The 27,340-nt window shown below is 37.0% G+C and overlaps 1 protein-coding gene across 3 annotated transcripts in view; it reads left to right on the forward strand.

The window, feature by feature from the left end:
* The first annotated feature begins 259 nt into the window (after nucleotides 1-259).
* The window catches only part of LOC141434307 (uncharacterized), a 30,952-nt gene continuing 3,871 nt past the window's right edge, over nucleotides 260-27,340 (forward strand). The window contains exons 1-15 of one of the 3 annotated variants that reach the window (XM_074096720.1): nucleotides 260-468; nucleotides 568-724; nucleotides 798-953; nucleotides 12,896-12,928; nucleotides 13,058-13,153; nucleotides 21,208-21,387; nucleotides 22,400-22,598; nucleotides 22,970-23,156; nucleotides 23,665-23,893; nucleotides 23,974-24,122; nucleotides 24,318-24,476; nucleotides 24,826-24,889; nucleotides 24,983-25,149; nucleotides 25,583-25,767; nucleotides 27,011-27,119. In XM_074096720.1, the coding sequence (XP_073952821.1) occupies nucleotides 589-724; nucleotides 798-953; nucleotides 12,896-12,928; nucleotides 13,058-13,153; nucleotides 21,208-21,387; nucleotides 22,400-22,598; nucleotides 22,970-23,156; nucleotides 23,665-23,893; nucleotides 23,974-24,122; nucleotides 24,318-24,476; nucleotides 24,826-24,889; nucleotides 24,983-25,149; nucleotides 25,583-25,767; nucleotides 27,011-27,119 (2,049 nt within the window). In that variant the 5' untranslated portion in view covers nucleotides 260-468; nucleotides 568-588. Of the gene's footprint in view, nucleotides 469-567; nucleotides 725-797; nucleotides 954-12,895; nucleotides 13,154-21,207; nucleotides 21,388-22,399; nucleotides 22,599-22,969; nucleotides 23,157-23,664; nucleotides 23,894-23,973; nucleotides 24,123-24,317; nucleotides 24,477-24,825; nucleotides 24,890-24,982; nucleotides 25,150-25,582; nucleotides 25,768-27,010; nucleotides 27,120-27,340 lie in introns of all 3 variants that reach the window. The other 2 variants (XM_074096716.1, XM_074096728.1) reach the window with 2 other exon arrangements.

Raw genomic sequence — 27,340 nt, forward strand, 5'->3', positions numbered from 1 at the left:
ATAGGGCCAGCTACACAAAGGCAAAAATGTATCGAGCAAAGTAATGGATGGTTAAAAATAATCTAAAAACATGCATGGTAATAATTAAGTCAAACATTGTCAGCAGCCGGCATTAATTGATTGCTAGGCGATGTGATATAATATGTTATTAAATTTATTGAAAAATATTGTTTTTGAACCGATTATATATCAAGTGTTGCTGAACTTGCTGACATACCTAACAACACCATAGACTAAATTTGTATATAGAGACATTAAGGCTAGACATGAAGTGAAGGAAGTCAGTCTTTCTTTTTCTTGCTTTGATTGTTCGTCGTTCGTGGTAAATTGTTGAAGTTAACCAAATCTGTTGTATTTTAGTGGCTTAAAATTTTACACGGAAGCATAAGTTGCTTCCAGTTCATTCAATGTAGTTATTGAATTTGTTCCCGATTTTCTACTGAAGAAGTTTTTTTCGGCACCTGTGAGGTACCTAAAGATGCACATCTTGTTAATTGGCGGAGTTTTCGAATATTTTGTTGTGATGATTTCTGCTGCGTGGCATTACTTGTGTTGTATTGTGCGTAGGAGAGTGGTTATGCGCGAAGTATGCCGTCGACGTCGCGGACGCGGGGCGCAGGCCGAGCGCCGGACGGGGCGCCTCGGCCTCCCGTCATAGCTCCGATGTCTGAACGGCAACAGCTGGCCTTGGTGATGCAGATATCGTCGCAAGATGCTCCTCCAGGTTCGCCCTTTTGGCATACGGTTATTCCATTGAAAATTGATCATATGTGATTTCCCGCCTTTTTTGTATTTAGCCGTTCCAAGTACTGCTGAAGAAAGAAAACGCACCCGACAGCAGCGTAATGAGCGCGGTGAGACGCCCTTGCATGTAGCGGCTATCAGAGGTGACCACGATCAAGTCAAAAAGCTGCTTGATCAAGGGCAAGACCCGGATGTCCCAGACTTTGCTGGTATGTTATTCTTTCCATTTAGCAAGTTCTTCTATCTCGAAGTTTTACTTTTGGCGGCCAATAAACTAAGTGTAAAATCAAAACAAATAAGAACATCAGTGCATTAGCATAAATAAGGTAATTTAGTAGTAGTAGGTAATGTAATCAATGTGAATTCAAAACAAAACCATGTAAAATGTATTTGGATGGAATATAGTTCAGCTGACTTACAGGATGTGGTAGAATTTGTTTCACTTGTACATTACAACCTAAGGGGATGTTTAGGCTTGAGTGAGAACTTTTGTTTACGCAAACAAGAGATTGAAGCATATACCATTTACCACAGTAACTTGATTGAAGATATAAAATAAATCAAGGTGGAAGTCTTATGACTAGAGTGTTCTCACTTTGTAAGGATTTTGTTTGGAATATTATCATGACATTGTTATTGCAATGTGTGCCTTCAAAATTCTAAAGATCTATTGTGTTTCTTTTGATACTTGGAATGAACTGAGATAATTTATAAATCAACTAGCTGTTGCCCATGACTCCGTCTGCATACAAGTATGAAAAATATTTGACGTCTTATTCAAAGACCTACGAAATATACCCAAAAAATAAAAATAAACGGTCAAGCTGGTTCAGAGGAGTTTAATCACAAACACTGACATGAGAATTTAATATATTAGACTAGCTGTTGCCCGCGATTCCTTCCGCATAGAGTATAAAAAAATTGATTACATCCTTTTCTCCAACCTACCGAATATACACCAAAAACATTGTGACCCAAGAATTGTTAATTAGATTATATCTGAAGTGTATAAAATAGAAAGTTTCCCATAAATAAATAATCCTCCTAAAACAACCAAAATGGTGATGGACTGGACATAATGATAAGGCAATTAAAATATAAAATAGAGAAAGGATGTAATAGTGTTCAAAATTCAAATTCAAATTGAAAAAAATGAGATGTTACCGAAGATGGGCCTAGAGCAAACAAAGTAGACTAATAAAGTAGAAGAATTTCCAATGAAAAAGAAAAATGAAAAGAATTAGAGGATGCCTATGTTGGAAGACAACTCGCCAAAACCAGCAAATAAAGGCTTAAGCAGGCGAAGCAGACCAAAAAAATTTATTTGACATACCCAAGAGAAGTAGACACAGTATAACAGCTCTATATACTTCCAAACAAAAGTAGTGTGTTAAGGCAGGATGTTCTCTATTAAAATTAACAATGGAAGAATTTGAAAATGCTGATTTTGTTTTATCCGTTACATGATGAAAAGTCATACTGTATTAAAATTAGAAAAAGATAAATAAGCGTAATAGTATTACAGTAAGGTTTATTTTGTACTGATGGTTATTCTTTACATAACTTTTTTTGGTTACTTTGAAAAGTTTTGCAAGTAAATAACAGAACAGAACCGCATAACATGATCGCGTGTCATTGTCAATACCCGAAGAATGCTTCTAAAATCCGAAGGTTTTTTTAAGAGCTCACAGAGTACTATTAGCCTACTCATTTTTCAAAGGGTGGGTAGCGCATTGAACAATAACTTGAAAGAAAGAAAGAAGACATTTATTCACTAATACGGAAGCCACACAAACACCATAAAATTTACACAATTACACACAAATATAAACCAAAAAAATACATGAACCACACATTAAAATAGTTATAAATATTCCTATTACACAATTTTGTGTGTCCTCGCAAAAGCGAAACGGTCGCTGATTTAGCATTATGCTGAGGGGCTAAACGCCAACAGCGCTGATTTTCCGCGAAATATATAAACAATCCACTTCACTTAAATATTTTTTTTTTCTGAGGTAATAACATCAACTCTATTATTAACGGCGTAGAAGCGTGTTTAGATCAAATTTTTGCTTACAAGTTTATGAACTCAACTACATAGATTTTTTTTGTTAAATGTAAGGTGGTTGTGAACTCCGTTTTCTATTGAACTTCTGACTCTATTTAGTAACAAGTGTAACTTTAAGTTTATTACAAATATTACAATATACTAGTCAAATCTTTTTTTTTCTGTCAAAGCAAATCTTTAGATGCCCCCATAATAAGGTATGTGAAGAAATGATTTATGTTAATTTATTGCAATTGTTAATTTGCTGTTCACTGTAAATGTTATACTTAAATGTCTATGTTGTTATATCTATTTTTCCTGCCTTTTGGTAAAAGATATTCCTTGGTACTACTAGTACTACTTGGTACTTGTAGTGATACTTTTAAAGTATTGACCCAATTGGCATAAAATATTAATCTTGTTTGTCTGGTTTCAGGATTTAGTTCCTAAATTAGATTAATTACTAGCCTACTTCTCAATCTCTTCTCAATGCTTGCAGCTGCATTGAATAGTCTCGAAGCAATAAGGGAAGAATTCTTTATATACAGGTTGAATTTGAATATGTATTTAAAAAAATAAAAAGTTTGGAACATTGGTAATAAACCTATCCATCATATTATAAACCAAGATTTTATGATCCTCAATTGATTATAACCCATAAATTAAAAACTGTTGTTTTAAAGTACAAAAAATTAACCTAAAATTGCAAGTAAGTTTTATTGAAAGAAATAATGCCTTTGTTATAGAAAATTTAATAAATAAATTTTACATATTTATATTAAACTAGCTTATGCCCGCGACTTCATATGCGCGGATCTAGGTTATCGCGCGGTGGCGCCCTCTCCCGGAATAAAAGGTATCCTATGTTGATCCTTGGGGTTCAAACTACCTATACTTATACCAAATTTCATCAAAATCGGTTCAGTGGTTTCGACGTGAAAGCGTAACAGACAGACAGACAGAGTTACTTTCGCATTTATAGTATTAGTAGGGAATTAATAGAGATGATTTTTATGCTCATAAACTTCTTATTCAAATTTTGCATTTAAATTTTGATGGCTACACTGTGAAAGTCAAAATAATCAAAATGACACTATGTTTATGGATGTTTGGATGTATATTGAAACTAGGGTTGTAACGGAGGCCTTCTTAACGGAGGCGGAAGTGAAAGTGAATGTGGAAAAAATAGTACTTAGTTTATGCTTTATTTAACTCAAAAATCTCTAAAATTTCAAAAAAAACTGCCAGATCTCACTTGTTTTCGGCGTCATCGTGCATGTGGCTTAAATAAACAATTTGCTTTGTACAAAATCACTTTAAAAAATCGCGGTTCAATCAAACATATACATTACAATTTCGTACGCCCAAGCAACCAGACAGGTTGATTCCTGTCGTGTTATTTGCCATACGCCCGCCCCCACCCCGACCGCGTTCTCGCTGCGCGCCGAGATAATAAAATGAGAAATAAACCTCCGTTATAACTCCGCAAAAAAATTGCGGAGGCGGAGGTGAAGATACGATTTCTTGCGGAACTTCCGCAGTAACGGAGGCGGAGGTGAAGTTCCGTTACAACCCTAATTGAAATATACGTTTCGATTGTTCTGTCGTAATGTTTCTCATGATGGTCTTTTGGCATAATTGCTAGTTAACCAATGCCGTCGACTTTTCTGTCGAATTCTAAGAAGCCTTACCAGGTTTTTAGAATTCCTAAATAGTTATTAAAGCGAAGCGAAGCAAAGCAAAGCGAAATGTTTGGGCGAAATTTTTTATGGAAATAATAGCTCGCTAATTTTGTTACCATCTTCAGGCATCTTCTTAGTGTTATTATTATTTTTCACTTTGTACCCTTATTCGCTTCACGGTTATCCAGTATAACAGTTTTTTTTTACTAGCATTTTATCTCAACCAACTGTTTATTTGAATATCATATCACAGTGTTATTAGTAGTGTTGCGGCTGGTGAATTAGGTTAGTAGGCATCAAAATTTTCTTTATCCTAAGGAGTATCCTTTATTTCCTAGCGCTACCCTGCTTATCCGAAATGTTTATGCCCATGTTGCTTTTTACGTATGTATATATCTTGCTATTACTTATAAGTAAATGTTGTAAGTAATCTTTTTTCAAAAACTCATAACAGCCTTTTGCACCATAAAAAAAAGGTTGAGTAGAAGAGTTTGACTAAAACCAGGGGTTGGACACTCCTCAGTTTAGGTACGTTCGGCCGGCGGACCCAACCATTGGGTGCACGGCAGTGGGTTGCCGCTTAGCTCGCATGCTGGACGCGTCGCGCATGATTTGTGTAGGTACTTGCCAACTTATTTTTTTTGCAAACTATGACTTCGAAATTGTTTACGGCTATATAAATAAAAAGAAGATAAAAGAATCGGAATTATCATTTTTCAACCTTTCGAAAGATAGGTATTGAAAGGTAAGAAGCCATTATCTAGCATTTTATTTAAACCATGTAGTTAAATACTCTGTAATAGTAGTAGGTGCATAATGAGAACAAGATTGTTAGGTATCACAAAGATTTTAGGGCATCTAAAGGAATATAGTTTTGCGACAGGTAGGTAGGTAGCACAGAGTACAGTAGGTAGGTACTTATTTAGTAGACTTTCGTATTGTTTACAATCAAAGTCGATTCCTTATTGATTGAATACCGTTTAATTCATCTAAAAGTGAACACTTTAGACCCATTTTAAAACAAATTACAATTGCCTAAGTAACTAAGTCTGCTCAAATGTTTATTTATAAGTAAGTAGGCACTTTGTCACGCCAACTTAAAACAAATTAAAGAAAAATATCACTAAAGATTGAACAAAGAGGTACCTACTACCAAATGGTTGCTGTTGCTGATAAAATATTGATGTTTTTTAGCTTTAGCCATTAAAGTTCATTTACTTATTTATTAAAGGTAGCTTATTGAATTCATATAAGTACCCACTGTTACCTTTATTCATCGGCGAGTGGGAACCCTGTGCCCTTGGCGCCAAATTGGTTTCGAGTCAATGGTGCCCAACGGATTATGAACGCTCGTGTAACATGATAACTTTCAATTTCGCGTGCAAGTCGTAAGAGTAGGTAACGATTTATACCTAAACTTGACTTTTGTTCGAGAGAGTCCCTTCTGTACGGTAGTACTATTAGTTATTCTGTGCTAAAATATTAAACACAATAGCAGAAAAAAAGCCAAATAAGATTTTACCACTTTGAAATTCTCTCGCGCAAACTATTCAGTTTAGAAAAAAATTATATTAATGGTGGTTTTTAGGGTTCCGTACCCAAAGGCTACCAACAGGACCCTATTACTGAGACTCCGCTGTCTGTCTGTCTGTCCGTCCGTCTGTCACAGGGCTCTATCTATCTCTTAAGCCGCAAAAGTTAGACACTTGAAATTTTCACAGATTATGTATTACTGTGGCCGCTAAACACAACAAATACTATACGTAAAAATAAAATAAAGTTACAAATTAAAGGGGGTCATCATACAAGAAATGTGTTTTTTATTTCAGCGTTTTTTGGTTCCTAGGCGTTATAAGGCTTTGCTAAGGCGACCGAAAAAAAAACCTTTAAGGGGATCCCATGCCCCAATGACCTTGGATCTGAATTCCTTAGTTTTCTAATGTTTTTGTAGCTTAATATATTACCAAAAACGGTTTTAAATAAATTAAGCAATATAGTATCCCATATTTACTTCAAAATTCATTGTTTTCGAGATATTTGGCATCAAAGTTGAACAATTTTAAGCCAAAAAACTGGTTTTCTGTTCATAACTTTTGTGTTAATTAGTTTCAAATGAAAACCCTACGACCAGTTTTTAGAGACGTTAAAGACGAACCCAAATATGTAGATTTCGTATATGTTAGGTCTTTCACGTCAATAGAGATACGACATAAATGTTTTTTCAGACAATGTTTAAAAAAATCATACAAAATAAAGTATTAATTTTTTTTTCCAATTCCGGTAGACAAAAAAGGAGTTAAAAGATAGGAGAACCGACAGCCGTTTGACTTATAATTATATCTATAGTGCAAAAGTAGGACATACGATTCTAAACTTGTCAAAAATCGATGAAAACCTGGGGTAGCCCCTTAAGTTTGCGATTTTAATGATGTTTTATAAAAGCTTCAATAATATAATATAGTGACTGTCTGATTGTGTGGTTTATTCATTTTTGTGCAAAATTAATGAAGCAATTTATGAACCACAAACCTCAATGAAGCCAACTTTGATAAAGCGCTCGCTAAATCCGCACTGTACTAAACACTATGTTTACCTATTGTTTTGTTACACCAAAAAAAAAGCATACTAAGTATTTAACACTATTTACAAGGTTTATAATACAGTTTAAAATTTATTCACACTAGTCAAGCTTCTTATTATACATATAATTACACAACATACGAATGAACCGCGCTGAGAGCCATTGTTTTTTGAGCTGCGCGCGGTCTGGGCAATGATTTCAGAAGCAAACAGCCAACCAAAGAGGATGAGAATTCTAATTTTTTTTTATTCGAAATACTTGCACAAGTACTTACATATCGACGATATTTTAGAAGATTTTCAGCTTGCCCTGTTTCTCTGGTAGTGATATCTTGGTGGTCCTGCCAGGATTGTCGCTGCAGGATGGAACTCCTCAATAGTTAATATAGTATCGACTTGAAATTTGGTACAGATATGTAGTTTAGATGACAATGCAAGACAGTCAACAAAAAGTACATTCGGCAAAAAAAGCTTGTATAAAAATGTTTTTTTTTTTAGAAAAACTTATTACAAGCATTATATTTATTTGCAGTGTAATGTGACTATGTTTGCTCGGGTGGAATCTTTCAACTCAAATTTGAAGTGCCGACCGATTGAGCTGAAATTTTACACGCATGTATAAATCTGATGACAATACAATATTATTATGACATGGAGTTGATCTGATGATAAAGCTAGCGGGCGACCATAGGAACTCTGTGATAAACGATACGGCCGCATCGAGTTTGGACTTGTTTGATTCGACTTGACGAGTACTTGGGTAACCAGGGGCATAAGGTACAGTCAGCAAAAAAAACTTATACTGAACTGTTTACGGAACCCTTCACGTACTAGTCCGACTCGCACTTGACCAATTTTTATTACAATGTCATTAATGTCTAATTTTGACAAAATCACGCGTCTTCGTGGATGGCACTAGGTATTGGCTCCGTGCACGACATCAGCGCTACCTAGCGTCCGTAAGTTTGTCGGCTCTGAGCATAAACATAATATTACTAGCGTAAATAGAACTACAGTGGTGCGAGTGAAGAAACCGATCATTACGGCATAAGCTATGTGTGGGAAAGAGATAAAATCAAAATGACAGCGTGACCCGTTTTGAATCAGTGAGTCTCCTTTAGCCTCCTGTCAAAATTTTCATCGTATTTGTTTTGTGTTTATTTCTGCAATCCTTACCGATTTTTTGCATAAAACGGTAGGATTCCAGAATGGTGTCGTGTTATGTGTTAAGTTGTGATACAACCTACTGCCATAACCCAAATAAACATACATTTCACTGGTAAATATGATTGTACAAGTACCATTTTCATAGCTATTATTTTAATTGAATGTATTCTCAAATTTACTTATTAATATGCTAATATGAAGCGGTAAACAGTCTATTTCATACATATGGCTTGATATCTAATAATTATGTGTTAAATAAGTGTTAAATAAAAATATATTGTATCCGTGAACTCGAGCACTTACGGCGTAGAGTTTGAATATTTTTTATCGATATTCTTCCAATATTTTTTTGTCAATTTAGCGATAATTTTCATACGTTTCGTTCGAGTCATTTTTAATATTGAGATAACAATTTGGACTTTTGTGCCACGCTAACTAAAAATACCTTAAGTGTTCATTAAAGCTAAGTAGGTACGTATCTTGTCTGTGTTTTATTCATAGCTTACTATTTACACTCTTGACATACGAGTATAGGTGCCTACCTAATTGTCTAGTGTAAAGTTAACGACGAGTGACATGAGTGGGAGTGTCAGATATTTGCTGGCAATTTTCTTTATTTAGAAATGTTTATGAAGTTTCTAGTACCTACTTTACTGCAACAGCCCTTAAGATTTATTTGTACTGTGTACCTTAAGTACCTATATGACGATACCGGATATACGGCGGGATACCGGGTATACAGTACCTATGGTTATCGACAACTAGTGTTGTGAGAAACGCTCATTTCGATGCTTAAAGACTCTAGCCCTAAAGACTTGAAGCTTAACGACTCAAAGGTCGCAAAGACGGTTTCTTATTTCCATGCGCATAAAATAAGCCAATTTAATCCTCAAATTACAAATTTAACCAGACAGACAGGCCCATCTCATTTTTGTGTCACGCTGTCACAAGCAAGCCCAAGGCCAAGGGCAAGGTTTGTATGTCTAAGTAATATTATGTTTATGGCTCTGAGGTTCTGACGTTTTGAAAGTTCATTGCGACATTGTGACAAAAATCAAACCTATCTCGTATTAAAATTACTGTGATACCGTGATTTGGGTGGACAAAGGGCTGTGGGGTAGGTAAGTAAAATTTATTCAAAAAGTGTGTTTTATTTTGGTTATGTATGTACGGGTTTGTTTACTTCATATTTAGTCGTACTTTTATTGTAAAACAAAAAGATAAAGCTACATTAATGGTTCCTTTAAATAATAGTAAACATATATAATTGTTCTTGTATCGCTAGTAATAAATTAAATATCGTTTTCATATCAAAATACGTATTATTTTGACGACCGGTTTTGTGTGCTTAAAGTAGCTCCGAAGCGGTAACGTTTCGTGTGCTCTACCTACCCCATTTGGGAATACAGGCGTGATGTTTGTGTGTGTGTGTGTGTGGTTTTGTGTGTATTACTATGAATAAGAATATTATTATTATGGTATTACTCAATATAAATTTTCAACCACAAACCGTTTCAAAAGGAAAATTGTTGGTATCTGCTGGACATGTCCGGGATGTAGAGGAATTAAGAACAAAACAGGGACAGTGTTCAATAATTCAAGAAGACAAACATCTATTACTAAAATTAGGCAGTTAAGTCTACACACATTTCTTTGTTAATGAGAGATTCATATGAGTATGGCAGATGACAGGACCTACATTATTTCTACTTTTGGCCACTATTAGCGCTGCGATAGATTTCATTACACCCCCCTAGTAATTCGCACCCAGCGAATACTTGTTCACGATTAATTTACTATTTTCGATTTCCAGTGTCGATAACTAAAATACGCATAAAGCAAGCCCTTAAATGGTTTCAGCATTTACGAGGAACAAAATCTTGTCATCAAATTCCGATTGTCTTTTTTTTTCGACATTGTAAATATAAGTTTTTTATTTATCCCTAACTAGCTTTTGCCCGCGACTTCGTCCGCGTGGAATAGAACTTTGGGAAGTATTTAATTTATTTAGGATACCTATTCTGCCAATAATAGCACATAGAAACTTCTACGATTTACTGAAAATAAGTAATCTATTTTAATACATTGGTATAAGTAAATATAAACTATTTTTTTTTTGTTTTTCCATTCATCCATCCATGCTATGGTAAAACATAAATATTTTGCGGGAAGCCACATTTTAGCAATACGACGTGTATTCTACCCTGCCAACACAAAAGGAGTATTTAATTCTTCATATTGAACTCTTGACACCTTTATTGTAAGTTAGGAGGGTAGTATTATAATTAAGACGGCATTTTTACTAAGCATAGCTACACATATTTCCGATAAATATACTTATAAGTTATAGTAAATTTCTTTAAAATTCCTTAAGAACTTTCATCCCCATATTTTCAAGTATTAAATAGGTCGAAATTTGAAAAGCACCGGAACATATGTTTTTAGGGTTCTGTACCTCAATAGGAAAAATATGGATGGATTATGTGCCAGTTCTGTATGAACTTTATACTTTGTATAGTCCAAAATGTTTCAGCACGCATGTACTTACAATCCGTAAACTCTTAGAAAAATCTTCGGGTTTCGGGCAAATCGGAAGGATTCGTGTAGTAGAAAATGACAATTGTCTTTTTGACTTAGTAGCAATCCATCACGCGAAGAGTGCACTCGTTGTGTTTTCATCGATTTATATAGCGCAGTTAAAATCATCACTTGATTATTTAGTTAGCTATTTTCGGAAATAGATTTCCACGGGGAGGCAACTTAAACAGGGTATTTCTGTAAATAGCCAATTACGGTTTTTTTTATAATGTATATAAATATTTTGTAAAGAAGCTGAAAGTTTCAAGAAAAGTATTGATCGTAAATATTTTAATAAGGTTCAACACCGAGTTATCGAAGCATTGGTAATTTCGAAAAGTACATTAAAAAAGTATTAAACGAAAGCAGACCAAAAAAAATCATTTGACATACCCAAGAAAAGTAGATAGGTACAGTATAAAAACAACTCTATATACTTCCAAATAAAAGTAGTGTGTTAAAGCGGGGTGCTCTCTATTTAAATTAACGATGGAAGAATTCAAAAATGCTGATTTTGTTTTATTTGTATCATGACAAAAAGTCATATTGTGTTAAAACTAGAAAAAGATAAAGAAGCGTGATATTATTACAGTAATGATTATTTTGTACTGATGGTTATTCTTTACGAGTACATAACTTATTACGGTAACTTTGAAAAGTTTTGCAAGTTGATAACAGAACAGAACCGCATTCACGATCTCGTGTCATCGTCTATACTATACCCGAAGCATGTTTCTAAAATCCGGAGGTTTTTTTAAGAGCTCATGGAGTGTACTCGATTGATAATTAATTATGAATAAATATAGTCGTGTACACACTTTTCTACACAGATATTTTTGACTACTCCGATGGCGATGTTGTGATGGTGGTGTAAGCAAATATAATTAATTTATAAAATGATAAATAATGAGCAGATTTTTTTTTCAAACCTTCAGTGCTTGAGGGAGTTCTCAGTAATGAAGGTTTGCAAATATGACGGGAGCTCCATTTTTTGTCATATACTTACTTGGTATAACTAAAGAGTTATCCTTACATTCATCAAGGTTCATCTCACAACTAACGTTTGGCAACCTGATTCATTTCGCAAACTCTAACCCCCTTATTCATAAACGACAATCAAACCTATTTTAGTTAAAATGCCGCTAAAATTCGTTTGTCCTTATCTGTCACTTCGACATTTGTATTTGTTAGAAAGGGACAAAGCATTTGTTAGTTAACATAGGCTTGTTAAGTTTTATGAATAAGGGGGTAAAACTGTAAATATTTCAGGATTTATTTCAGGGCCATCGTGTAGAACCCTTTAGTTTAGGTTAGTTTTATAAAAATCCTGAAATATTTAGTTTCAGAAATAGTAAACAGTTGCGAAGTGAATAAGGTTGCCAAACGTTAGTTGCGAAACATTAGTGAACCTAGTAAAAAAGATGTATATACACAATGTGTATAGTTTTTTTTTTTTAAGTACCTACTTACCCATAATGGTTGGTTGCTAGTCGCGTTAAAAATACTGCTTAAATCGTTAGGATTGTGTCGTTCCGGTGTCTTTAATATCAGCTCAGCCCACAATTTTATCTACCTACACTTCGCGGGAAGTTTGCACTTTCCTAGGATAAAAAGTAGTCTGTTTCCATTGATGCTGGAATTTTTAGAATTAGTTTAGGTAGTTTTAGAGATTACGTCCTACAAATTCCTTTGCAGCAAATTATATAAAAAATTGAAATAGTACCTGCATGACTGCTCCATCATCAGACCCTGAATATACTATTCTAACAAGCCGATTCAGGGCTCGGTTATACTGTTTCTTGGAGTGCCAGTGCCTTCCGGCTCTATCATCAGGTCAGCTCGATGGTATCTTATCATTATAACATATTGTCATCAGAACAACGCATACATGCTTAGTTTCGTGTCAACACCACGACAGAGCGTGGTTAAAAATAAAGTTTAGAGATTTCGTTACATAGACACATAGATAGTTACAGGTGTTAATAACCTCAATAACGTCGTTTTTATGAAAACGCGTCTCAACACAATCTTACTGAGAAATATTTTAAGCATCAAATCATTTGTATTTACTGATAAACATTGTTTTGCTTCTTAGGTTGGACTCCCCTCCATGAAGCGTGCATCTATGGTTGGTACCAAGTTGTAATAGTCCTTGTGAAGGGTGGTGCCAATGTCAATGCCAAAGGTTTAGATGATGACACCCCCCTTCATGATGCTACTACTTCTGGAAATTTGAAGATGGTGAAATTCCTCGTAGAGCACGGCGCAGATCCTTTTGTCAAGAATGCCAAGGCGAAAATGCCCATAGACTACGCAGCTCCCCATATTTACGAATTCTTGGAGTCTTTAAAAGGTATGTCGGTTTCTTTTTTTTAAACCACGAATCCAACAAGAAGTAAGTTTGTCTCGAAATATATTATTATTACATCTTGAATCCGCCCTCAATATGCGTCAAAACAGGTATAGGTAAGTATTTAGTGAATCATACATACGAGGGCTGTTTGATAAGTACCCGTTTTCTAAATATATTAATATCACTGGCCGAAAATAAGTATACCACCTTTTTAAGCCATTTTTCAAAGGTGGGAAAATTTTAAAAAAAGGCATTCTTTTGTTTTTTTTTCTCATTTGACAGCGATTTAGTGAAAGCGTGAACTTAAAATTGTTAAAATGGAGAAAGAACAGTATCGGTCTGTAATTAGATTCTTGTTTTTGGAAGGAAAAACATGTGATGAAATAAAAGTAAGAATGCAAGCGGTTTACCATGAATGTGCTCCTTCTATGACAACCGTCAGATATTGGTATAACGAGTTTAAGCGGGGGAGAACAACTGTCTTTGATTAGGATCGCCCAGGCCGGCCAATTGAGGTGACTACAGAGTACACACGATATGGTTAGGAAAATTGAAAATATTGTTTTAGCCGACCGCCGAATTAAACTTCGAGAAATTGTTGATGCTGTAAACATTTCAATCGAGAGGGTACAACACATATTAGAAGAAAAATTGGGTATGAAGAAAGTATCGGCGAGGTGGGTGCCGCGTTTACTCACGGAGGAGCAAAAACGGAACCGACTGACCCCTTCGGAGCAGTGTTTGGTCGTGTTCAAACGTAACCCGAAGGAGTTTCTGCGTCGTTTCGTGACCGTGGACGAAACGTGGGTTCACCACTACACCCCGGAAATGAAAGAGCAGTCGAAGCAGTGGATTTTACCGGGTGAACCTGCTCAAAAGAAAGCAAAAACCGTCCCATCGGCTGGAAAGGTCATGGCGACTGTTTTTTGGGATTCGCAGGATATTATACATATTGACTACTTAGAAAAGGGGAAAACGATAACAGGGCAGAACTATGCCAATTTATTAGCTGAATTTGACGCCGTGTTGAAGGACAAACGACCCCATTAAAAAAAGAAAAAAGTACTTTTTCATCACGACAACGCCCCGGCTCATTCGTCCATAGTTGTGACGGCTAAATTAGCACAGTTACGCTACGAACTATTGCCTCACCCCCGTATTCTCCAGATTTGACCCCATGCGATTTCTTTTTGTTTCCCAACCTAAAAAAATGGCTCGGTGGTAAGCGATTTGGATCAAATGACGAAGTCATTGCCGCTACAGAAGTCTATTTTAATGACTTTCCAAAATCATAATTTTTGGATGGTTTAATGAAGCTTGAGTATAGGTGGAATAAATGTATAGAGTTAAAAGGTGACTACGTAGAAAAATAAATGCATACATACAAAAAAAAATGTGTTTTCTTTCTATAACCGGGTACTTATCAAACAGCCCTCGTAAGATTGAACATAACTGCATAGCATTAGGCGGTAAGTTTAGTATAGTTTATCTATCTGATAGAATAAATAATTCCTTTAACCTGAAATCGATACTGTTCGACTATCGATACTCAGTGAGAAAGCAAACGCGAAGTTCACGGTCGGTCGGTTACGGCATAAACAGACAGAAACTCCACGGTATCCTTAAATGCAAATACGTACCTAATATCGCAAGTGTGTCGTTTCAGCCCCCAGGCCAGGCCAAGCTAGCTTATTTCAGTTGATCGAATGGACTGAAAGAAATATTTTATCTATGGATGTTGCTTTTTACACCATAACGGACGGGTGGCGAGCTGTCACGCCTTATGCTTGCAAGGGGATGAGTAGTTCGCAATGAGGGCTATCGTTTTTTGTCTCACTAGATGGCGCACTGTTGCGTGAGGTTTTTAAGTATGGCTTTCAAAGTCTGTTATTACGGGCGTGAAAACAAAGTTTAGATTAAAATCATATTTAATACACCTTAAAACCGTACCATAAAAATATCGAGTATGCCACAGTGTTGCATAGTCCCCGTTTTGTTCGGAAAAAAAGGAGGACAAAGGTTTCCGAAAGCCAAAACTGTCTCAAAACACAGACATTCATTGCCCCGGAACGCATATTTGCCATGATTAATTTCACATGTTGCAAAATATTCACAAAATTATTCTAATTATAAATAAACCCGCGTAGCTCACCCAAAAACTATGAGATTTGACATTTCGGAGACCTCACGCTACACTAGCGCCTCTAGTGGCGAATTCATTCGCGATAGCCGTCATTTGGCAGACGTTTTAAAGCAGCGTTTCCACCAGAGATGTGCGAAGATGGGTTGCGAGGAATATGTTTTTCGTTAACCAATAGAAACGCTTCATTTACCTCGCCTCGCTCCGCTCAGCTGTTTCCACCACAGATGTGCTGTGCGAGGATGTGTAAATGAACCTTATCAATGGTTAATGAAAAACACATCCCTCGCAACGCATCCTCGCACATTATTGCTGGAAACGCTGCTTTAACTTAACATGAACATGAGGTACAGGCCGCGGCACGTGAATGTAGCGGTGCCGTTAATGCACGTATACCTACAAAGTAAAAAATGTATTAAAAATAGGACAGTGTTAAAAATCGAAAAATAAAGTATGTCTAATAATAAGACTAATCTAGTAATCAAATCTAGTCTAATATTAATAGTCGATAATAAAATAATCAATATTACTTGACGTTGTCAGGACTAAATATACTAGACTTATTCTTTTCATTGTTTTGATGCAGTCAGGTTTTTAGGATTCCAGAGCCAAAATGGCAAAAACGGAACCCTTATAGTTTCGCCATGTCTGTCTGTCTGTCTGTCTGCCGTCCGCGGCTTGGCTCAGGGACTATCAATGCTAGAAAGCTGTAATTTTGCATTGATATATATATATATGTAAACTATGCCGACAAAATGGTACAATTTTTTTTAAATTGTTTTAGTGTACCTCCCGTAGACGTAAAGTGGGGGTGTTTTTTTTCTCATTCAACCCTATAGTGTGGGATATCGTTGGATAGGTCTTTTAGAATTATTAGGGGTTTTCCAAGACGATTTATCGATTCAGTGATTTGTTTGCAAAATATTCAACTTTAAAGTGCAAATTTTCATTAAAATCGATTTATTTTGTAACTTTAGTGCTTATCTGATGGTAGATAAATAATCTCGCCATGTTATACTTATATGATAAACTGCCACCATTTACACAGTGTTTGTAATTTTCTTTTTTTCTTTTTTGTCACTATTTTAAAGCCTTTTAATTTGCCACTCGGATAACGAAAAAAATATTTTTTGAGCTTCACATGTTCTAAGTGTGTCGCATCGTAGGGAACTGTTGTTTGCTGCTTTGCTTTTTGATGTTGTGAGGACTGGTGCACCTGAGTATCTCCACGAAAAGCTGAAATGGTCGTCGATGGCAGCTAGATACCGAACGAACAGAGCCTGTGTAAGTACTCTGCCCGTACAGACACAGGACAGCTGCATTTCGGGGAAGTTTTAGGTATCTGGCCTCGAAGTGTTGGAATAACATCCCTCCTCCTATTCGAGGAGTTCGTTCAAGGCAGATGTTTAAGCAAAGGTTAAGGTGGTCTATTACAATTTAGTTGGCCAACTTGAAATTGTATGTCTGCGGGCCCACTTAATCGGAACACAGCGGTGCAAGTAGGTACCTACTACTGCCTGACAGCAAGATTATCAAGTTTTTTTATTAATTAATAGGCGTCATCAGAGCCTCTATACGAGTTTCCGTAATGACAGATTAAAAAACAAATGAATTAAAAAATATATATGTCATTGTAATCTCGCGACTTTGGCGTAAATGCAGAGGCAACGTGAATTAATTATAATAAATCTAGTAATTTTTAAAAGCGATTCAAAGAAAACTTGTTTTCCATTTTCATGAAAATGGAAAAAACAGAATTGCGTGCGGTTATTGAGTTTTATGTTTTGAAAGGCAAAACTGGAACTCGGATAAAAGCCAAACTGGACCGTGTTTTGGGGTCTTCTTCTCCATCTTCGAGCACTGTTCACACTTGGGTTTCCGACTTTAGACGTGGTCGACAGAGCTGTAACGTAACGATGCTCCCCGCAGCGGACGGCCAAATGAGGTAACGACTCCAGAAATGATCGATAAAATTAAAAAAAAAATGTATTGGATGATCGCCGTGTAAAGTTGCGGGAAATAGCAGAGATGGTAAATATTTCAAGAGAACGGGTTCTTAATATTTTGCACCAACATTTGGCAATGAATAAGCTTTGTGCTCGATGGGTGCCGTGTCTGTTGACAAATGAGCAGAAGCAACGACGCAAGGATCTTTCGGCGGAATGTTTGGAGAAGTACAGGTCTAATCCTAGGGAGTTTTTACGTCGATACATAACGGTTGACGAGACGTGGATCCACCACTACACGCCGGAGACAAAAGAACAGTCTAGGCAGTGGACAAATCGCGGCAAACCGGCACCAAAGAAAGCCAAAACGATTTTGTCAGCCGGCAAAGTGATGGCAACCATATTTTGGGATTCCAAAGGAATAATTTTAGTAGATTATCTACAGAAAGGAAGAACGATAAACGGTCAATATTATGCTGACTTACTGCAGAATCTCAGTGACGCAATAAAAGAGAAGAGGCCTCACCTGCACAAGAAAAAAGTTTTACTTCACCAGGACAACGCCCCTGTTCACACAGCTAAAGTTGCAACCGCCAAAATCAAGGAATTGCACTTCGAATTGCTACCCCATCCTCCATATTCGCCAGACTTAGCACCTTGCGACTTCCACCTGTTCCCAAATCTTAAAAAATGGCTAGGTGGACAAAAATATTCCTCAAATACTGAAGTCATAGAAGCTGTAAATGGGTATTTTGAGGGACTTGACGAAACCTTCTATCGGAATGGAATAACAGCATTGGAGAAACGTTGGGCTAAGTGCGTGGACTTAGGAGGTACCTACGTTGAAAAAACATATAAATATTGTATTATTTCTGTGCCGTTTCGGAAACTTATCAGCCCACCCTCTACTAAGTACGAAGTGCAAAATTCAAACTTCGTATATTGCCGTCCCGCTGTCGCTTATATTATTAAATACGAGAGTGAGAGGAGAGAAACGGTACAACACGAACTTCGATTTTCGAAATTGCCCCAACTTTTATCGCTAGAGATCTTTTGAGCAATTTTACCTATGTTTTTTACAGTACTATTATGAGTAACGGTCACAGCTCATTACAGCCACCCGACACCCGACCAGCACCGCCTCGCCTTGAGCAGTTAGTATTCTTCATATCCACTTGTTGAGGTCCACTCGTTGTCAACGCGCCGTACGCGCGTGGACCACCTGTTGACAACGAGTGGACGCCGAAAATCGAGGCGGTGCTGGTCGGGTGCCGAGTGGTTTTAATGAGCTGTAACCTTTACTCTGCTAGATTTGCCATTAAGTAGGTAATCAAGTAATAAATAAAACCAGAAAAATGAGAGTTAGTCGCGCGTCGATTAGGGTTCCGAATACTAACCCCCTTATTCATAAACGACAATCAAACCTATTTTAGTTAAAATGCCGCTAAAATTCGTTTGTCCTTATCTGTCACTTCGACATTTGTATTTGTTAGAAAGGGACAAAGCATTTGTTAGTTAACATAGGCTTGTTAAGTTTTATGAATAAGGGGGTTAGTATATACTTTTGCTAATGAAAACTGAACCCAGCTATTATCTGAGTGGCAACATTATTCAAATGTCACGGGGGCAAACAGACCAAAAATATAACAAAAAGAGAACAGGCAGTTGAGCTTGTACTATTTATTCTGTGATTTGTTGAGTTTAGTACCTTCGTGTGTTAAAATCGAGTATTTTGGAAATTTACTGCTGAAACATGGGCGAAACAATCAAAAGTGGTGTGCCACAGATTATTTTAACTATGATAAGCAAATTCAAACAAAAACAAAAACGGCCGTGGTGGCCGAGTGGTTTGACCTACGGCCTCTCAAGCAGAGGATTGTGGGTTCCCCGGCTCGCACCTCGGATTTTTTCAAAATTCATGTGCGAAATTGCATTTGAAATTTACCACGAGCTTTATGGTGAAGGAAAACATCGTGAGGAAATCTGCACAAACCTGCGAAGCAATTCAATGGTGTGTGTGAAGTTCCCAATCCGCACTGGGCCCGCGTGGAAACTACGGCCCAAGCCCTCTCATTCTGAGACGAGGCCTGTGCCCAGCAGTGGGACGTATATAGCCTGAGATGATGATAGCAAAATATTTTGATACTAATATCAATATCCCTTTCAGAACTGGACGATACAATTGTGGTTCCTAAGATTCACTTTTTCTCAAAAATATTCGTATTAACCTTTTTATGTTCAACATATCGTTTAAATAATTACTTATTTTCTAATAGGCATGCGATAGACAGAGAAACATAAAGTAGGCACGATTCTTATGCCTAATTGTCACTTTTGTACGGCAGAGAAGCTTCTGTACTGGTACTACTACTTATTCTTTGGTGATACCATCTGCAATTTTTTTCAATTTGCCGCGAATTTGCAGTTTTATCTTTCATTAGCCAGACTCTACGAACTTCGCAAATCGTAGTTGGTGTCGTACCGTCTCACTTACTCTCGTATGAAATAATATTAGCGCCATCAGCGGGATGATACCATACGAACTTCGATTTTCTAATTTCGTAGTAGCCCTACAGAACTCGTTAAACTTCTCGATCGGTACTATATTTAGCAGTCGATAGATCGTGAAATCGTGATCAACCGTTGTGGATGTGAAAATCATTTTTTTTATTGCGAAAAGTCATTCTATTTACAGTGTAAAAATAATGAAATCAAAAATATACGGACGTAGAATATCCCATTTTTAAAAAAGATAGATACCGGTTGATTAAAAATATAACCCACCTTCGGGCAGTCGGGTAATAAAAATAGCACAAGTCTCTGCTCAGCTCACATTTTCGGTTTTATCTTATCTTGGAAACTATAATAAAAAAAAACCTTTCCACATATTGGTAATTTTTAATTTTATTAATTATTATTTTGACAGACATCATTAATCTGATCGCCTTCAATAACAAAAATCAGCGCTTCATTTAACAACTAATCGGAAGCGCTAATTGTTGTTATTGAAGGCGATCAGTAGAGCTACTACGAATTTCGATTAAGATTGACGAATTCCGTAGTAGCCTTATACATCACTGATGAATTTCTGATAATGTGCGCCGAACTTTAGTGAGCAATAAATTTTACAATCTGGCAACATTACACTCGGATGTCAGTCATCCATCATGTCGTGGTAAAGATCGAGTTAGCCATTATCTTACCGAAATGCTAAAATAAAATAAAAAACTAACCATCAAGCGCTTACGATGTTGATGGCCGCGTGCGTTGCCAACTTCGTGACGGTCTCGAGGACCGATTTAGCATAAATCTATTGTAAAAATTATAGTGCAGTAAGTAAAAACTATTAAATAGTGCCCGAGGACGTGAAATGCAAAGAAAGACGCTCGTGAATATCAAAGGGGAGTATTTTTTGGACATGTTTTTGTTCGGTATACCGAACACCCTCGTCGTTCGCTGTGACCCGTGACAATATATAAATCAAAATATTAATGATGTGACTGACGTGACAAAGTGACGGTCATTTTACTTGTACTATTCGTGCCATCTTAACATTGCCTTTTTATTAAAGAGGGCAGTGCTCTATATGGATTTCGGTTAATGCCCTCTAGACATCGATCGATCGCGGTAATTTGGTGCTGTTTGTATGTAATCTTAATCTAACCTTTTCGGTATGTGTATACGTAAATTCACAACCTGATTAGTGAGTTATTACTGTTTAAGATCACATAGTTTTAGAGCGTAATTTTACTCAGCTCAATTGCAATGAAACCAAATAATGTTTGGCTTATAATTAGTTTCTTATATTGCAAATCAATTCTCCTCCATAGAATATAAATTGGTAACTTGAAATCACCTTGAAATTTTACTCATTATTTGACTACTTATGTAGTTGTGATGTGAATATGATTAAAAGTTTATTTTGTGAGGTTAAATGGAGTATTGAGAACAAATCAATATGTCCACAGATACTAACACAAGAGCCACACATTCCGGCCGGGTGAGGGATGACAGTAGCAAGAAAGTTGGCAATGCTAGTTCTTCTGGTGAGGGTGGCAAGCGCAACATGGACAGCCTAGCACAGGGCGAACACTTTGAGTCTAAGGACTCTACTGGACAAGAGAAAGCCACCAGGGACAATAAAGATGGTTTGTTTGTTTCAGAGACTAAGTTAGGTAATTTTTTGTTAGTCGGTATTAGTGTCCCACTGCTGGGCAAAAGACCTCTCCTCTGTAATTCCAACTCAGCCTGTCTGCTTTTGTCTAGCCTGTTGCTCCAGAATTAGGCAGTGCAATCTTGCATCAAAATCCTAAATCTCGGTATTTGCAAGATTTAAGAGGTCTAATCTCGCAAGATCTCAATATTTTGCGTGATCTCGCATATCAACAAATTATTTTTAACTATTATAAGTATTCTATTTAAATTTCGTAAAGTTATTGTTCTAGGGGCGAATCAATGCAATAATATACCTTCTTACATACATTGTACAAAAATGCTCATTTATTTAAAAGAAACAATGGATTATTCTGAAAAAAAAAAGAAAACAACATATCTAGAGTGTCGTCTGCCAACTGGCTTCGGATGTGTCATGCGTTTTCTGCTACTGGGTAAGCGTAGTTGGCACCACTGATGATAGGCATTGACAGAAACAGATTGAATTCTTGTCAGTTTTTTTTTTTATCAAATAATGGACCAGTTACACATGAAAGGGTGGTGAAGGTCATATCTACAACTTTACCTTGGCCTGCCACCGTGCCACAACACCCATTAGCTGGGGCATCTTTTGATATTCATGCCCACCTGTGTAAGTGCTTGTGGCAGATACGGCCAGCCCAGTAGCATCTGAGCTTGATGGTATGGTTACTTTGCTCACATTTACAATCTGTAATTCTGCACTCTTAGCTCTTTAGCAGATCTTCAATTTGAAGTCAATCAAGCACTTCAAAGAATTTGATCATTGTAGGCCAGGATTAGCAGTATAAATGTGTTAATAAACAATTTGATCATTGTAGGTTAGGATTAGCAGTATAAATGTGTAAATGAGTTTCCACTTGGATACTGTTATAAATAATAATAAATATTTTAATTCAAAATACAGTTTGTTATAAGATCCATAAAAAATACTACATAAAAATTAAGTGATTCTATTTTTCTGTTTAGAAGGGAGCCAACTTAGTAGTGGAGTTGTGTCTTCATCGCAAGATGATTTAGCAGGAGGCCCCAAGAGGCAGTTCACAGATGACAGCCATGAAGGGGAATCCATAGAGGATGATGTAGCAAAACGAAAGAAAAGGAAAGAGAATGAAGACAAGGAGCCCATGGCTAAGCCTGCACCTGTTGCCAGAAGTGGCCCTGGACGGTAAAGATGGCATATTTAATAAATAAATCATAACAGTATCTAAAGGATTATTTCCTATGTCAACAAGCAGGGGTGGCCAACTTTGTAAGACCCGAGATTTACTGTGTACTGTCTAACTAAGCTCTTTGCGATCAACCAATGAATTGATCAGTATTTTTAAAACATAACTTTCCGTCTTATTACTATCATCTGAACCAATAGTCGCGATCATAGACCTGTTTGCCACCGCAACATGTTAATAAGGATATGTATATTATTCATTATTAGGAGGAAGTAATCAGTTAAGAATACAGACTATTAAAAGTAACACATGAGTTCAAATGCATTTTTATCATACTTAGCCAAATACATTGTTTACTTTGTGTAAACAGTATTCTAACGGGTACGAAGCCCCCTGGCCCGGCGAGCAAGACTGGCGCGACACCGCTAGGGAAGAGTGGCGGCGCCCAGAGTGCCGGCAAGGGCGGCGCGGCGAGCGCCTCCGCGGGGAAGGGCGGTCAGCAAGCACTCGGCAAGGGCGGTGCTGGGGGGAAACTCGGCATGCAGAATGCCCACCAGGTAACCATTGACAAAAAAACCGGCCAAGAGCGTGTCGGACACGCCCAAAATAGGGTTCCGTATCCATTACGAAAAAATTAAGTAATATTTTTCTAAGGATTTCGTACTTTATACGGAATCTTCCAAGTTTAGGTATATATTATACCTTAGGCTGCTATTTACTCTTAAACTACTAATAATTCTCAAGCAAACTTAACCGTTATAGTTTTCCTTGAAAGTTTGATATACTTACTACCATCCTGAATTTTTTCAAATTTTTCCACCCACCCGTTGAGATTTTAGAGAGGGGGAACGCTCAATTTTCATGAAAATTTGCACTTTGGTTTCACGGGATACCCGTAAAATTAACAAATTTCAAATAAAAAATACAAATAGACTCCAAAAAACCAATCACCATTTTTTTCTGTCACATGGTATAGAACGTGGGTAGAAAGAGATGGTGAATACAATCGAGAGCGTCTGGGCGTTACACTGAGTTCTGTAACTCTTTTTTTTTTTTCTAAAATAGGGCAAGTCATCGGGTGGCGCTAAAGGTGCATCCAACGCCCAGCCGAATAAACAGGAAAGGAAGAGCCCCGTCGCAAGTCCAAAGCCAAACCAAAGCAAGGATACAGGCGACAATGACTCCGAAGATCAGAAGAACCAAGAATCATCTGCGCCTAAAGTGCCACCATTAAAAATAGTTATACCTGGCGGCGCCGGCGGCGCCGGCGGTAGGAATGAGCAAGAAGGGGAAGGTAAATATTACTGCGTATTACAATTAATTAAGTTTTAAAAGCTACACGCGTGCCGCGTATTATAGAGTTACATATTGCAGGCGGAAGCGGGCAGCGAGGCAGCGGCAAGGGGCGCGGCAGTGTGTCGACGCTGCCCTACGTGATCCCGTGCACGAGTGCCGACCCGGGCCAGACCTCTGACAGCTCGGACGGCAATTCTGACGATAAGAGACCAGGAGAAGGGGGCAAGGTACACAGTCATACATTGTTTCACTCTAGGGTCTAAACGACAAAAACAAGTAAGTTACATATTTAACAAGTCAACACGTAATCAATTTCAATATTAGTCAGTGAGCCAAAGAAGAAACATTTGTGAAGTAAAAACTTGCTAGCGAATCTAGTTTTTGTTTAACAAGTTTACTCAAAAAATATTTTTCCTCCCAAGGCTGGACAAAGAGTCCTCCGTTCGCACAGGACGAATGATGGAGAGAAAGAGAAGGACAAGGAGAGGACTTCTCCTCAGACGGGGAGCGAGAGTCGCTCCGGAGCGGGATCCACTCAATCGACATTGAGTTCCAACAAGAGCCCCCTGCCGACGGGCTCTGTAAGTTCTCCGTACCATGTATTACTAGATAGAACATGCATCGTAGGTGCGTCGCCGGGTACAGCATGCTATTGTGTCGTACAAACAGCTAGCGGATGAACATACACGTTTATATTATGCATACATGGCATGATGTTAAATGATTTTTTTTCCCATCCTGTTTTAGTAATTATGTAGTTGTTGGCTTCGAATCTAGAAGGCTTATTATCCTTATTTTAAACCCTTTGCGTAATATAAGTTGCATAATATTTGTCATATTATGTAAAAGGTGCGAGTTAAGACCCATCTGGCTATTTGCTGGTTGAATGGCAAATTCTACTAATAAATTAGTTCCTGTTCATTGTTATAGGGGCAAGACAGTGAGCATGCGCCTGCGGCGTCAGCGGGCGGGACTAGTAGCCGGGCAGAGACAGGTACTCTTACATTTTTAACATAAATCCTAACTAGCCACTATATCTTTTACTATTGTGCCATTTTATGTATTTATACTCTGATATATATTACAGCCAGCAATCCTGGTCCATCTGTGGAGCTGCACCCTCGGAAACGGAAGATTAAAGCATCCAAAGACTCGCGAGAACCTATAAAAACCGAGCCAGCGACCGACAACACCTTGTCTCACAATGTTACTCATTCCAATCCTTATCAAATGTTTATACACATTCGTAAACAGGTAAAGATGATTCGCATGCTATATTCTTAATGTTGAGAAGTAGATACAGTATAAACAACAGCTCTATATACTTCCAAATAAAAGTAGTGTGTTAAGACGGGGTGTTCTCGATATAAATTAACGATAGAAGAATTCGAAAATGCTGATTTTGTTTTAAATGTATCGTGACAAAAAGTCATATTGTACTAAAATTAAAAAAAAAGATAAATAAGCGTAATACTATTGCAGTAAGGTGTATTTTGTACTGATGGTTATTCTTTACATAACTTTTTACGGTAACTTTGAAAAGTTTTGCAAGTTGATAACAGAACAGAACCGCATATCACGATCGCGTGTCATCGTCAATACCCGAAGCATGCTTCTAAAATCAGGTTTTTTTAAGAGCTCACGGAGTGTACTACGGTTAATACTAATACTATTGCCTTTCTAACAGATCGAACACCGTCAAAAGAGCTTGTTCCCTGTGAAACCTAAGCCTCCAAAAGATTTCAATAAGTACTTGATGAACCGTTGCACATACACTCTACAAAGTAACGTGAACCCCGAGCCTCAAGTAGAGATTCCACACAACCTACCTCAGCAAATGGTCGCCGAATTTACAGATCAAGAAAAAGAAAGGTAATTTACTGACAAGACTTGTTAGTATTGGTACTTGGTATTACTTAGTAATGGATTACTTATGGGCGAAAAACTTTTCCCAGTGTCACGTCCCAAAATATTTTACTCAAATTATCATTTAGCAAAAAATCATTTGCTAAAACATCTTATCGCAATTTTACAGTTAATAAAAATTTGTTTGTCAAATTATGGTTTCAAAAATAATTATTTAGTCATGTTTCATATTACCAAGTATTATTTAGTCAAATGTATCATTTGGCATAAAGCACTCTTCCCAAAATATTGCATGGCATAATAACCTACTTTTCTGGTAGCAGTTCGTTTCTGTGGGGGACGCAGTCCAACCTAACCTAACCTACTTTTCTGGTAACAGTTGGTTTCTGTAGTTGGTAGTGCGAAATGTAATTTTGAACAATCTTTTTTTTGGTATATAATATTAGCCAAAAGAAAACGTTTGCTTAATAAACGTTTGTCATAATAAAACTTGACAATGTAAAATTATGCCAAATGATAATTTGACCAAATGAATAAAATGCGAAATGTGAACATGCTAAAGATTCTTTTGGGAAATGAAACTACTGCGATAAGTTATTTGGGAAGTGAAATTTGGCGAAAAATATTATTTTTCGATTAGCCACGGAGTTGAACATAATTGAGTTACGTCAATGACACTTTTTTTTTCACGTTTCGGCATGGCCATCTAGATGCACGTCGTGACCAAGGGGGAGGAAGTTGAACGCCGAACATCCATTTGAAACAAAAAAAAAAATTGATCTTTATTACGTCACGACCATATTCCATATCTTTCTATAGTTAAGTTAAGAAAGAGATGGAAGTCATTCGTGAAATGTGTAAGAAAGATATGGAATATATAAATAAGTAATAAAGGTCAAACTTCTTCGTTCGGCGTTCAACCTGTAGTTTTGTATATAAGCTCCTTGGTCGTGACCAACACGATTTTTTTTGGCAACCGTGGCAAGTGGCCAGTCGAAAAGGTAAGGTTAGAGGTTGGATATAAGTAAATTTAATTTTTATTATTCTAATTTTTTGTGGTATTTTACTTTCCTCACAGTCGAAATGAAAAGTAGAGTGTCTAACTCGGGTGAAATGGGTCACTTTCCACCCTTGGTTATCAATCTACTATTGTTCGTATGTCACAAACCGCGAGACCTCTCCCATAAAAGTGTGACGAAATTTATGTGTGAACCACGAGAGTTGTCCTAATATTTTAATGCGATTACAGAACTCGAATGCGTATCCAACATCTGGTTGAGAAAGAAAAACTTGTTCTCGCTGTTGAACAAGAAATTCTGAGAGTGCATGGACGCGCCGAGCGCGCTGTGATCAATCAGGTATCTTATACATGTATCATAAGTCGGTGTAGTTAAGTCGGTCTGGGCACTGTTTTTTTTTTTAAACATCACTTTAAGTGGTAAAATATAAGTAGAGTGGTCCAGAAAAAAAGTAGCAGAATATTTTTGATAATTTCAATAAGTTTCAGAAAAATAACATTTATAAACATTCTAGTCGTGATTATATAGTATACATTATTAAATATATATATATTACCTAA

The sequence above is a fragment of the Choristoneura fumiferana genome, chromosome Z (genome assembly GCF_025370935.1).
Source record: "Choristoneura fumiferana chromosome Z, NRCan_CFum_1, whole genome shotgun sequence".
Taxonomy (NCBI): Eukaryota; Metazoa; Arthropoda; class Insecta; order Lepidoptera; family Tortricidae; genus Choristoneura; species Choristoneura fumiferana.